The 14916-nt window shown below is 44.3% G+C and overlaps 1 protein-coding gene across 5 annotated transcripts in view; it reads left to right on the top strand.

The window, feature by feature from the left end:
• Positions 1-603: 603 nt before the first annotated feature.
• Positions 604-14916, top strand: part of LOC138210814 (disco-interacting protein 2 homolog C) — a 133236-nt gene continuing 118923 nt past the window's right edge. For all 5 annotated transcript variants that reach the window (XM_069170143.1, XM_069170141.1, XM_069170142.1 and 2 more), the window contains exon 1: positions 604-865. In XM_069170143.1, the coding sequence (XP_069026244.1) occupies positions 787-865 (79 nt within the window). In that variant the 5' untranslated portion in view covers positions 604-786. The remainder of the gene's footprint in view (positions 866-14916) is intronic.

Below are 14916 nucleotides of genomic sequence, written 5' to 3'. Positions count from 1 at the left end.
AATCCCTGCATCAATTTTCTGTCACGGTTGCTGCATTTATATTCAAATATCATTTTATTCATTTTATTGTAGTTGGGTGGTTATGTTCCCCATTTAAAAAAAAAAACAAAAAAAAACATTTAGCATGTATTTATATTTATGAAAATAAAGAAAAAAAAACAGCAGCTTATAGGTTTTAAATACATTTAAAAATACATCAAGTTAAAAAATTTTTTAAATGAACCTAATATGACAAAAGTATCAGATAATAAATTTAAATATGATATGGACATATTAAATGTACATTTTAGGATTAATATTGTTTATAAAATGTCAATTTTTTGTGTTAAAGTCAAACTGATATTTAGTCATATATATATCTATAGATATATCTATATAGGTATAGATATATATACAGGTATATATCTATATAGGTATAGATATATATATGTATATATATCTATATATATATAGATATATATAGAGATATAGATATAGATATATATAGAGATCTATATATTGCAGGTTTAACGTGGAATCGAAGCCACGAGCTGCAGCGGCGAGAAACTTATTTTGAAAATCCCAGGCACCGGAAGCAGCGCCGTCGCGTTCAGACTAACTTGACGCTGTTTTTTGCGGAGGACGCACAGCGCCGCTGCTGCCGCACACGGAGCGACGGTCTCGCACGCAGTCCGACTGACTTTGGATTTTTTGGGGGGGGATTTTCGAGGAGGTAAAAAAACAAAAAAAAAAAAACAAGGACGAAAGAGCCGCCAAACCGAGATTTTAAAAGTCCTCGCGGCCGGAATGGCGGACCGGGACCCGGTGCCGCTTCCTGCGGAGGTGCGGGCCAAACTAGCCGAGCTGGAGCTGGAGTTATCGGAGGGTGAGTACTTGGATTTTTTTTTTTTTTTTACCGCGGAGCTCGGGCGGCTCTGCCCCGGCTCCTGCTGCTGCTGCTGGGCGGGGAGGGAGGAGGGTGTCGCTCGGCTTGCTCCGGTGGTTCGGGGTCGGTAACCGGTCGGTTCAGAGTTGGAGCTGCAGGGAGGGGAAAAAAAAAAAAAAGTCTTCAAGTGCCACAAGTTCAAATCCATATTTATTCACACGCACGCACGCACACGCACACACGCACACACGCATGCTGCCACGCTGAGGTGGATGTAGCTGTGATTTTGGATGCAGGGGATGTGCTGCTGTGTTTTATTTTGGTGGAAACGTGTTTTTTTTGGAGTGTTTTTCTGATTTATTTGTATTATTGCTGCATCAAATTTGTCTGACTGCACGTGACATATGATGCAAATATGCTGCAGGTGTCCAGATTGTGAAATGCGAGATAGAAAAAGTGTTTTATTTGAGCAAAAATGTGGACACAAAAAAACTGCAAAACTCCCCAGTAACGTTGCAGAGACGCTTAAACAGGGCCGTTGACCATTTTCATCATTTTCTTTAAATCTATTTATCATCTTTTCTGATCCTTCATGGATTTCTTGCCCTGTTGAGTCTCCAGAGAACAAATATTAAGAATATGTTGATGCCAAAAGAGAGAAAAGCTTTAAAAAAAAAATTATACTTAAAATGGAGCTGCAGACATAAAATTTGCTCACTTTTTTTGGGGGTCGATTATTCAGTTTATTATTCAGGATGTTCAACGATGAGTCCCAAACAGACACTGATTTTGAATCAGAAATACAACAACAACAACAACCAAATCATCACATTGAAGAAGCTGAAAGACTTAAGTGGCTTTTTTCTGACTTCTAAAGTCTTTTATTCTGCAGCGGAGGCCGATTTTTTTTTTGTGTGTGTGTTTCCGTTCTCCAGAAGTTGTTGTCATGTTGGAAAATCCCTGCATGCTGCTTCGATTATGTGAGAACACACACACACACACACACCACACACCACACACACACACACACACACACACACACACACACTGCAGCCAAGCAGATTTATTTTAATTATTTATAGCATGTGAAGGATTGCCATTATATTCCTGCTTCTTTTATTTATATATTTTTCTTCCATAACACTACAGCTCATTGGCTTCTATTGCAAGATGCTGAAATGCAGCCTCGTATTGATTTTCTCATTATCTCCTCTTCCTCTCCTCCTCCTCTTCCTCCTCTTCTTCTTCTTCTTCTTCTTCTTCTTCTTTCTGATTGATATGTCACATTGCTGCAGACTCACTCTCAGCCTGGAGAGTATCATCGTGTCATATTTCAGCTTGCCGGGGCGAGTGTGTGCAGTGTTCGGGGAGGGAAGGGTGGTGGTGGTGGTGGTGGGGGGGGGGGGGGGGGGGGGGAGGAGGAGGGAGGGGGGGCACTCAGCCATTTATGGAGGGAAAAAAAAAAGAAAATAAAGGAAACAGCTGACTGCGAACGCACTCACGTCGCATTTTTTTAACGTTTCCACTGCTGCGATTGCAAAAAAAAAAATGCATGGATGTAGAGGAAGAGGAGGAAGAGGAGGAGGAGGAGGAAGAGGAGGAGGAGGAAGAGGAGGAGGAGGAGGAGGAGGGGGATGGGAAAAAAGGGTGACACACATTTCCTTGTTCTTCATTTTTTTAATGTAAACCGCCGACTCAGAGTTCCTCCCGATGTAAACAAGTGCCTCTGAGGGGGAAACGGGGTCAGCTGCCCCCCTCCTCCCCCCCCCCCGTTACATTATTTACATGCTTTGATGCCATGAATGTGGCGGCGGATGCAGAGCTTCCCCGCATCCCGCAGACTTTGACCTAATTTTCCAATTTCCACGCATCCCCCCCTCTTCCCCCTCTTCCTCCTCTTCCTCCTCCTCCTCTTCCTCCAGAGGCGCCGTCGCCACGGCGGCAGAACACGCCTCCGTCGGCCTCTCGGTGCCGGAGAGCTTCATCGGCAGCGTCTCGGTTCCCGTCGTCGCTCGCGTGCGTACAGAGTTGCTGCCTTTTGCTCAACGGCACGTCGGCGCTGCCGAACTCTCTCTCTCTCTCTCTCTCTCTCTCTCGCTCTCGGCCCGTAACGTCCTACATTTCCCAGCATGCCCTTCAGGTGCGAACACGAGCGTCGCCTCGTCGGTGAATCGTCGTGATGCTACTCGGTTTTCGCCGATCAAAACATCTGGAAAACATCTGCATTGAAACGACTGATCGTCTTTTCGTCGCCGACTCGATTTGAAAAACAAAGAATTGATTTTTAAAATTTTTTATGACATTTGCAGCTTTTTAAGCCCCGAAACCTAAATTTTAACCCCCCCCCCCCCCCAAAAAAAAAAATCTCCCCACACTCTCAACGTATAGTCCAAACTTGGTCCTCATAAGTACAGAAACCCACGTTGACACACACATTGCTGTGTAACCCCCCTATCCCCCCCCCTCCCCCTCCAGTCGGTGTGTTTCGCTGCAGATTGACAGGTTGTCCTCAACTAATCGGGCTGCTGGCTGAATATTAAGCTCTGCGGTTCAGCCCAGATAACAAGCTGTCCACCTCCACAACACACGCCGCAGATTACACACACACACACACACACACACACACACACACACACACACACACACACACCTGCAGGGTGTCTGCGCTATTGTTGTTGCCGTTGCACATTTAAGATTCGTTTCCTTTCGCTGCAGCGTTTTACAGTCAAACCGTGCGTGCAGTTGCTCGGCGTGTCTGTAGGTGGCGCTCATTTCTGCAGAGCGACTCGTTGTGTCTGTCGTTCCTCACAGGAAAAGTAAAAAGTCGTGTGACGTTTCTTTTTGCAACTCGCTGCTCGTCGTGTCCAGGACTCCCTGGAAGAAAGGTTTGTTTTAATCTCGGGGGGATTTTTCCAGCGTACGTAAAAATAATCTGAAATACGAGGAGTTAACTCTTATTTGGGCGGAAGTTAACGAGTAGATTCAATCGGAGTCCGTTTTTCACGTTTACGCGACACTTCTTTTTTCTTCAAGCTGACGCGCTAGCTGCTGACGTGAGTTAGCTACGGGATTAAAATAAAAAAAACTTCTGCAGATACAATCACGCCAAATGTGTGTAATACACCCGTCGGTCCACTAGAGGGCACTTTGACCAGGCGTGGTTCAAGCAGTAACAAAAACTACGTGGTTAGGGTTAAAATAAGCAAATTTTAACATAAGTTACGTCAAGTTAAATATGTTACGTTATATAAGTAAATTACTTTCGTTACTTTCTCGCGGATTCGAAAATCTTTTGTCTTCGGGGGTGAAAGTCTGACGTTTTGATCCGTCCGACTACTTCGTCACATGACCTCGTTCTTTGACCCAAACGTTCGTACTATTGTCGCCTCACACTGACACGACGCCCTCCAGTGGACAGATGAGTGTATTACACCCATTTTGGCTGCTGAATACGAAGCTAACATAGTTTTCTGTGTTTTTTACGATACTAGCTCTTCTGTCCTCCCACAATGCAACAGCTCCACATTAAATACTCGCGCTGATTAAATCGTCTTTTAATTGTTTAATTCGGTTCCACGCGTTCCAGTTTTTTTGAGCCGCTTGTTCTGTTCGCCGTCGTAACGAGCTCGTGTTGTTTTGAACTAAAAAAAAAAAAAAGTGACTGAAGTGCATCTGTTGTTGTTTGACACTTCAGAGCAGTTTTTAAAAGTTCCTTGAAGTGTCCCGTTTGTTGCTGTGTCACCATAAAGGGAGGAGGCCGGGATTGTTGTTAAAAAGTGAGTTTCTCTTTTACGACGCCGTAGATTTCCTTCTCGCTTCAGTCACATCTGGTCTCGATGAGATTCCTGACAGTCGGTCGGTTATTTTTAAACCTTCTTCTCTTCTCTTGTGTTTCGTTCCTGAACGATCTCTCTGTTCTCCGGCCGTTTCGGTTCGTTTCACTGCAGCAGTTTGAAAACAAAAAAAAGACTCGCAGCATTTTTTTCCAGTGTGATTTATCGGCCTCCCCTCCGGGCCCTCGGACCGCCGGTTCAGCTCGGGTTTCCAGCTGATCTGAGCTCGGAGAAGCTTGTTATCGTTGTGTTTTTTACATTTTTATTCATTTGAGGGGCTGATTTCATCAACCGATTCAGTTTTGATTAATTTAATTTGATCATGATTTTGTCGATAAAAGGAACCTTTAAACAACCAATTCTTGATATTTTTCTTGCTTCTCGGTTGGATGTTGATTTGACATTTCAGAGTCGAGTGAAGAGAATTAATTCTAATCCGTCTCACCGCTAATGTAGTTTCATACGCCCCCCGAAAAAGAACGCTTTTTGAGGCCTAATATCTCATTAATGAGGGATTATTTTCAGATGGACCTCCAGAAAACTAATAAGAAGGAGTGACTTTAGCTAACAACACCGAGATAACTGATGGACACATTTTATTCACTTTGGATTTGATGAGAGAAGTTGAATGGGAGTCTATGGAGCCGGAGGCGTTTTGACGCTGAGCCCCAGTGGCCATCAGTGGTATTGCACACAATTTTTCCAAATAGTAAACTACATCCGCTTTTATATACAGTCTACGCTCGGACTCGAGGATGCACTGTTTTGATTTTTATGGTTAAAGGTCAAAGGTCACTGTGCCATAACGAAATAACTTTTTGAAAAACTGTCTAAAATTTTGTGAATTTTGTTTTGTTTTTGTTTTTGTTCGTCCCTGTCGCGTAAAGACCTGGAATATGTTCGGTGGTTTTTTTCCTCAAGAAAATGTGTCAAGAAAATGTGTTTTTAAATCGAAAAACACGTTTGACCATTATTATAAAAAATATCTCCCATTTTGGGACATTTTCCCAAAATAAAAAAATAAAAAACTAAAGGAGATAAATTAAAAACACAAAAAAAAAAAGACAAAACTCGTAAAGATGTGGAGCAACTACAACCGTTTGATCGATCAAATACTCATTTAAGTCGGTTTGAAAGCTCTTCGCAATGATTTTACATCCATTCAGCTGGTTTGTGGTTTCACTGATTGTCAATTAATCGACTAATCGTTGCAGCTCGGTTTAAATCCTCTTCACTTTCTTTTTCTCTTCTTTCGTGCACTGAAGGAGAAAAAAAAAATACACATGAAAATTATACATACTGTCACCCGGCTCGGATAAACGTCTCCTTTTTAGAAACGAGGTGATTAACTTTTCATAAAAACCAAGATGTCACTTTCACTCTGCAGCAGCAGGAGCTCAACTGTCGGATTTTCTTACTGTTAATAAAAAGGCCAAACTCCCTCAGCCTGCTGATCGCGCTCTTAATGTATGCAGCCGCTGACATTTTACTCAATCAGGTACAAGTCAGGGGGCTAAAAAAACGGACATTTCTAGATATTTTCTTTGCCGTCTGATGTCTTCTTTAATTAAGAGAAGAAACGAACTCTCATCGGATGTTTTTCATACGTTCATCTAAAGAAATATCATAAAATAACCTTTCCGGCTTTTCCCTCACGTTTGAGGTCAGAAATTCAATCTAATTACATGAAATCACCCCGAAACTGAAAAGTGACATCTATCGTGATGGCTGCGATAGGCGGGCGCCACGGCAACAAGTGATGCCTTTCCGCTGGCGACTGGAAGCGGGGCGCGGTCGACCTTTGAGCGGCAGCAGTGTAAGGAACACACACACACGCACACACACACACACACACACACACACACACACACACACACACACACACACACACACACACCTTATCAGTGACACTGACTGTGAATGAATGCTCCGTGATTGCCGGTGACTCAGCGATTATAAATAGAAAAGCAGCGGCGGTGTTTGACTCGATGTTTCGGATCTGTTGCAGAAAGAAGCCTGAAGTCTCTCCGAAGGGAGAAATCTGTTTTTTTCACGTCCTAAAATTATCACAACTCTAGAAATTAACGTTGTTAATGTCTCCCGTGAGTTTGATTATCGTTTTTTTTAGTTTTTTTTTTTTAGCTCTAGTTGTGTTAAAATGAAAACAAGTGTCCTTGTAATGAGGTGTGAACGTTATGAATCCTCCAGTTCAGATTTTTTTTTGTCCGTCACCATCTTTGCTAGTTCGGAGCGGTTCGTAGCAGGAAGTGACCATATTTGGACGAGCTGGGGGGGAGGAGCCAGCTGTGGATCTGACTCTATCTGATTGGAAACCCGAGGACACTAAGCCCCGCCCACCTATTGTAGAAACCTGACTGCACCCACCGGCCAGTCGAACACAGACACACCTCCCAAAAATACCACTTTTTGAGGCTTAATATCGAATTATTGACGGAATAACTTCCAGAAAACTATTAAGAAAGAGTGATTTCTAACAAATGACACCATAGTAACTCGTGCAAACAATTTATAGACTGAATATTTCATGAGGGAAGTTGAATGGGAGTCTATGGAGGCGGAGGCTTTTTTGGAGTCGACCCCTAGCGGCCATCGGTGGTATTGCACGTCATGGAACTTCTGCATCCGCCTCACTTTTTCATTTTGTCTCCGATTTAAAATGTTTTTTTAAATTCAAAGATGAGTCGACGGTTCCTTTCAGACGCAGCAGAGCTGAAAACACTTTTATTCTTTTATTTTTTTTGTCATTTTGTGTCTGCTGCATTCTTCTCCTGCATCACGTCGTCTCACCTTTTAGAGACCGCCAGTTTCCATAGAGATGTTATTGTCTCTCGTCCTTCCTAGGAGAGAACGAGCTTCTATCAGCGTGGGCCATAAATTCATAAGTTTTTGGTGTCTTTGTGGGGACACCCCCCCCCCCCCTCCTTCACTGATGCCGCGCGACACTTCAGACCCGCCGAGACGTTCGGCCTCTCGAGCCGAACAAACACTTCCAGACTTACAGATGAAAAAAATAAATACATATTTTCCCACTTTTTACAAACATTTTTTTTTTTTAAAACAGTTTGAAAAGCCCACAGCGTCATAAAACATAAAACTCACTCGGTGCACAGAAGAAAAACGTTTCCACTTCGGGAAGAAAAAACAAAATGAAAGGGATGTTTTATCGCGACCAAACAGCAGCCGTATCGAATCGGCCGGCCGTATTTATCCACAAACACTTTTCCCGCTGAATGCAAACCAGCCGTTCGTTTTCTTTTGTTGGTTTGGCAAACAGCTTTGAGGTGATTTCCCGCCACCTTCTGGCGGCAGTAAAGCGTTACCACCGAAACGACGGTGAAAACCAGAGAAAATAAGACGCACGATAGAAGCCGAATAAACTATTCGATTATGAGGAAAATAAAAAACCCTGGCGTGTTACCATCCCTCACGCTGTTCGCTGAACTTTGAGATTCCTTTCAACAAAACAAATACCGACTCGGCGTCTACGATGTGACGTGAACGCAGTGTTTACCCTCCCCCTCCTCCCCCAACCCTCCCCCCCTCCACTGATCTGAGTGGAGATGGCATTTGTGCTTACTCAGGCAATTTGGGATAAAAAAAAACAAAACAAACCAACCTTCCCTCCATCTGCCATTAAAGCAATCAGAAGATCCCCGATCAGCATTTTTCGTTAGCTGTTCCGTCCCGCGTCCGTCCGATCAATGTCAAAACCCCGAGAGCCCGTGTGTGGTTGTTTTTTTTGTTTTTTTACAGCTTCTGATGCAAAAGCCCCTCAATCACCTAATTGGCTTCAGCGAGAGTTCGTTGGTCGTAAAAAAAAAGTTGTACTTTCCTCCAGAATCGACAGCTAACGAGCTGACTTTACAGTTCCCAGTGTGGGGGGTGGTGGTGGTGGAGGGGGGGGGGGTGCGGGTGGTGGTGATGGTGGTGGTGGTGGTGGGGGGGGGGGTTTACGAGAGTTGCTTTGTGGCGAAGCTACAGCTGGTTTTTGGAGTGTTTATTTTTTGCCAGCTGCTCCTTTCTGTGGCTTCGTGTCGGCGGTGTACAGCAAGGGTTTCTGGGTAAAATGTCACACTCGGTAGCTCGGCGGCGGCAGCGGCGGCGGCCGGCGGCGGCTCCTGCCCTCGCATTTCCCAGCGTTGCCCTCTTTCTTTCCTTCGTAACTTTCGGGGAATTAAAGAAGTTAAAATGTGAACGCAGATTTTTTTACCTTCTCTGTTTTTAAGACGTACAGCTGCGGAACAAAATGTCCAGTTGATCAAGTTTTTATTGAGTCCTGAACGTCTTATTTAGAAAAAAAAAAAAAAAAATCTATTAATTGATTCAGCAGATTTTGTAGATCGCAAATTAATTGTGTAAGTAAAATGTGAGACGCTTGATTTTGGGGGATTTTAATTTCTGGGTTCTCGCTCATCACGTTCTGTATTTTCTACTTTAAAAACAAATCGGTGAAGTCAGTGAATCTTTGGAAAAAATAAAATAAAATAAAATAAAACTCGCTCGTCTGCTGCTGCGACAGCTTGAAGTCGCGCAACTGTTGTTCGGGATAAAAAAATAAAAAAATGTCCGGGCGACCGCATGCAACTGTTCCTCTGCCATGTTGCTTCTCGGGGAGGTGATGTCATCGCTGGAGCGGCCGGGGTGGGGGTGGTGGTGAGGATTTGGGGGAGCTGGCAGGGAGGAGAGTGTGTGTGTGTGTGTGTGTGTGTGTGTGTGTGTGTGTGTGTGTGTGTGTGTGTGTGTGTGTGTGTGTGTGTGTGTGTGTGCCAGATTGCATCATTAAGCTGCTCAGACGGACACTTTCAGCCTCGTTTACTTCCTGTTCTCTGACGACACTCGCTGCTTCAGACAGCGAAGGTCCTGGAAGGAACATAAAAAACAAACTCTATTTTTTTTTTTTTTTTCCCTTTTCTTTCCTCTCAAACACAAGATGCCACAAAATGTTTAGAAGCGTTTCCTCTGCGCTCCATCCCGCCGCCGCAGTTTCGGCTTCAGCACTCCCCCCTTCTCCCCCCCCCCCCCCAGCCCCTCTTGACCCCTCCCGTGTGACCCCCACTGACCTCTCACTGTGATTACCAACCAGCTCTAACTGCAAAGTCCAAAACAGAACAATGCTCACGATTAATAGCCTCCAGTGGTGACACGGATCCGGCTGAACTCCGGGTGGCTTCGGGGCTTTTTTTTTGTGTTTTTTTTTTTTGTGCGCAGAAAGCAGTCGGCCCGAGTCGGACAACGAGGCTCTTAATCCGTTTAAATGGCACAGCTTTATTAGATCCACTGCAGACGAGCGAGATACGGAGCCCCCGTGTGATCGATGCGGTCGGTCGAGGCCCGATTTACACTTTTGTTTTAGTCTCGGCGGCATCTCATCTTCCTTTTTTTATTTTTTATTTTTATGCATCTTTTTAGCATCGTTTAGAGGTTGTTGTTTTTTTTTTATTGCACCTGCTCAGCCTCTTTTTCTTTTTTTAATCATCTCTTCAATTAAATGAAACCAAATTTAATTTTAAAAAAAACGTTGGGTACAATCAATTTAAAGCAGTTTTTTTTTTTTTTTTTTTTTTAACGGTGAACCTTGTGGGTCTCAGCAGGAGGAAGAGGAGGAAGAGGAGGAGGATGAGGAGGAAGAGGAGGAGGAGGATGAGGAGGAAGAGGAGGAGGCAGCCGGTCCGTTCGGAACCAGAACACAAGTGACGACTTCCATCTGTGACACGACGTTAAAAAATAAAACCGCATCTCTTTGTATTAAACTGCCCTCATCCTCGGTTTCGAAACCGTTCTGCAGATTAGAACGACCCGGTCCGACCCGGTCCGGTCCAACCCGGTCCGGTCCGGTATGTCGGGTTGATAAACTTATTTTTCTTTTGGAGCAGCTCAGATCCAGAGCGTCCGCCAGGAAACGCTGCAACACTACAGGGACGACGTTTCTCTGAGCAACTTCCAAAACAAGAACACACACACACACACACACACACACACACACACACACACACACACACACACACACACACACACACACACACACACACCCTTCTTCCACGTTTCACAGCCGAACACCGATAACAGAATAAACTTCTTTCCAACTCGTTCGGTCGACACACACTTGGAGAAACTTCCCAAACTAACAGGAGGAGGAACAACTGGTTGACCTTTGACCTCCGCCTCCCTACTGTGTATACAAGCCCACTTCTGACCGATGGGACCCCCCCCCACCTCCCGGACCTGAGTGTTGGGATTCTGGAGGGCAGCCAACCCGCGGCCCGGCGGGGTGTTGGAGTTGTGTGTTTTGTTTTACGGCCCTCCAGATGGTGTCTTCTTACACATGTACATAAAATGGACTCTGAACACGACAAACAGGAACCCGGATACGAACCGCTGAATCCGAATGATGTCGGCAGATTTACCAAAAACAATTAGGGCCAGACTTTTTAGTTTTGTTTAGTTCAATAGAATAAAATTATAAATTTATGACGTATTTCGCGTTTGAATTTGTAATTCACGACCTGAACCGTCAGGACCCGTTCGGTAACTAGCTTTCAGCGTATCGGCGGGTTTTTTCTGGGTTTGTTTGAAGTCTTTGGTCTTCTGTGTTCACAAATAACTCGGAGCAGCTTTTAAAGACTTTTTTCATCGTCTCCTTTGTTTCTCACTTTGTTTTTCTTTTGCATCATCTCGTATGAAACCGAGACGACGTGACGCCTTCGGGGTGATTCGAGGTCGGCAGGAGGACCGGCCGGGCAGCCTGTTCGACTTCACGACCTGTGAATGCAACTTGGAACTGAAATAATTGTTTTAAGTTTAAGGCGAAACTTTTCTCCTCTTTCTTCTCTTCTTTGTGAACTTTTCATTTCAGTGTCGTGATCTTGAAATCGAACTTCGTCGAGCGGAGAATCGACGGCACCTTTTTACCGTCGACTGTTTTTGGAACAGAGGATGAAACTCATTTGCATTTTTATGCCGTTGGCTGAGCTCAATGTTCGAGGGAGGAGGAGGAGGAGGAGGAGGAAGAGGAGGAGGGGAGGGTTATCTGGGTGTAATCAACACTGACGTGAACAAAGAGAAACAGTCTCTGGACGATTATGGAGTCATGAATATGACTTTGCACAAACTGCTCATGCGGAAAAGCTGCTAGTTTTTTTTTTTAATTCGGCTTAAATACCGAAGAACAGTGGCAGTGTTTTAGTAAGGGGGGGGGACGAGGGGGGGACGGGGTGGGGGGGGTAACTGAAAGGTCACAAGTTCAGATCCGACAACAGCGAATGTCCATCAGCTGCAGTTTGTCCCGTTTAAAGTGATAAAACTCTGAACCTCGACCTCATTAACGCAAATTATATACCACAAAAAAAAAAAAAAAAAAAACACTAAACAGGAACTTTGAAACATGAAATCCGTCACACGCGCTCAGAAATTAAAGTCGTTATCGAAGGTTATAAAACTTTACTGCGCAATAAAAGCAGCCGTGAAACACGACACTTTCACACTCTGTAGTTTTGTCGCGCAGCGACCGCGATAACCGGCAAACTTTTTTTTTTTACATCTCAATCAAACGATAGATCAACATTTGTTAATGTTACGAAGCTGCCGACTGATAAGTTTTTATTTGTTTACGCCACAAAAAGTAGTAAATAAAAATCAAAAGGTCGGAACAACTAACGTCATCAAATCTATTCCTATAAATCTGTTAGTCAAAAAAAAAAAATCACTATTATAATAATGTATATATTTTATTATTGTCATCAACGGGCTTCTGTATAGTTCTAAAGCATTTTCGGCAACTTTTATTTTGAAAATATCCCACCGCAAATAACTCACTTCCTCACTTCCACCGAGTGGAGACGCAGACGAAGTGAACAGATCGAGTGCGGCGGCGTTTTGACCCCGAAATAAAGGGCGGGAAACCTTTTTTTGACCCGAGTCATCTGTCAATGTGCACATGGCCTGTCTGACTGCACAGAGGAGGAGGAGGGGGGAGGGAGGGGGGAGGGAGAGGGGGAGGTGGGGGGTGTCTGTGTCTTTTCCTGGTGAGCGTTAAAGTGATTATCTAAGTCCAGCTAACTGGGTCATGATGGAGATGGATGATTCGTGGACGTCCCGTCCCCCGTCCCCCCCGTCCCGTCCCCCCACGGAGCAGATTTCTCTGCAGGAAGAAAAAACAAGGATTTCATCATTTTGCTCCTTTTTTTTTGTTTAAAGGCTAAAAAACTAAAAAAAACAAAAAAAACTAAAAAAAACTAAAAAAAAAAAAAAAAAAAAAAGCCCCCAATTTGCTCATCAATAGCATCGAATGACCTCCCACTCAGTCCGACCGCGTTGCGTAATCCTCCACGATCTCCACTTCTGCTGCTTCAAATGAGCCATTGTGCGCTTTTATTTTTTTGGGTGGGGGGGTGGAGGGGAGGTGGAGAGGGGTGGGGGGGGGTAAGCAATGTCTAATGCTACTCGGAGGCCCTTTTGGTTTGTTTTCTCACATAACCAGGCAACTGGGGGGGGGGGGAGGGAGGAGGAGGAGGAGGAGGAGGAGGAGGAGGAGGAGGAGGAGAGGAGGAGGAGGAGGGTATTACAGTCGGTAAGTGAAACTGTGAAAGCGCTTATCTAAGCTGATATTTCCGCGGTATATCTGCGGATATGAATTTTTTTTTTTTTTTTCGGGATTAAAAATTGCAAATGGCCCAAAAACAAACACACAAAAACACAAACACAAACACACAAACACACAAACACAAACACACAAAAACACAAACACAAACACACAAACACACAAACACAAACACACAAAAACACAAACACAAACACACAAACACAAACACACACAAAAACACAAACACACAAACACAAACACACAAACAGACAAACACACAAACACACATTACTTCAGATTTCTTACGTGACGATGAATTTGCGGCGTTTAAGCCAATAAAACGAGAGGAAAAATAAATAAATGAAAGAGTTACGCAACGCTGCCCTACTTCCTCCACGACGGAGGGGGGGGGGGGGGTGAACTGCAAAGTATGAGGTCGTGCTAAGAAAGCTCACAGCTGATCGGGCGGCCGAGGTTACCGCGGTAACCGCTACAGACTTCCCGCTTTGACCTTTCACCTCATCGCTGGTGTCTTTTTGTGACGCTGATGAAATAAACGTGTTTCACAGCTGAGAGCTGAAACGAAGCCGTCCTGCTTTTTAGTGATTTGACTTTTTTCTATTCTATGAACTGAAGTCACGTGTTCACGCTGCGTTTTGTCGTTTTTTGAGCGGTTAAGTCGTGAGAACATCGTGAAGAAAAGCACAGCTGCTAGCAATTTAGCGAGGCGGCTAACGTGATCGTGAAAGGAAACCGTCCGAAAGAGAAGACGAGGTCGTCGGAGCGTCGACGTTTCCCTCCGACGTCGAAAGAAAAACTTCGTACGATTAAACTTCAACGAAAACGGACCTTAAAATGGCCGCCGCCCATTTTCGTTAAAACGCGTCGGGACCTTTGAGCTCATCAAAGGTCCTGATGTCGGAAACGCTAAAAGACGTTCATATGAACTTTTCTCGTAAACACGATAAACTTTTACGAAGTATAGGTGGCTAGCTTTGCTCACTCACAAGACGCAAACAGAAGACAGTTTTTCTATTTCTATATATTTCTTCAGTGTAAATTAGCGACTTTAGGTGAGGAACTTACGCTACTTCCTTTTTTTTTTTTTTTTTTTTTTTATTCACGCAGACTCGCGTGAAAACAAAAAGGCAAGTCAACGACCGTCGGTTTGTCGTTTTATTTCTGCCGTGAACGTCTTAAAAACAATCAATCGTGTTTATTTCAGCGTGAAGCAGAATTTCACTCAAAATCAAAACATGAAAATTTGCTGCTAATTTAGTCGTAAACTTTTTACGTTTTTTTTTTCTCTTCAAACACCTGAAATGTTGCGCAATTAAACGTCTGACACTCCTGACATATCTACCATGCAGTGAGGAGGAGGTGGAGGAGGAGGAAGGAGGAGGAGGGGAGGAGGAGGAGGAGGAGAGGGAGGAGGGAAGAGGAGAGGGAGGAGGGAAGAGGAGAAGAAAGAGGAGGGGAGAGGGAGGAGGATGATGAGGAGGGTGGAGGTAAGAGGAGGGAAGAGGAGAGGGAGGAGGATGAGGAGGAGGAGGAGGAGGGAGGAGGCTTAGTGGCGGGATGAATCCTCCGATGTCTCAGTTACAGGACGCTCTGCCATG

Source organism: Embiotoca jacksoni, unplaced genomic scaffold, assembly GCF_022577435.1.
Source record: "Embiotoca jacksoni isolate LCO1_2020_lvr unplaced genomic scaffold, fEmbJac1.0.p SCAF_48, whole genome shotgun sequence".
Lineage (NCBI taxonomy): Eukaryota > Metazoa > Chordata > Actinopteri > Embiotocidae > Embiotoca > Embiotoca jacksoni.
The sequence above is the reverse complement of the archived record's forward strand: the minus strand, read 5'-3'. Positions and strand labels throughout refer to the sequence as shown.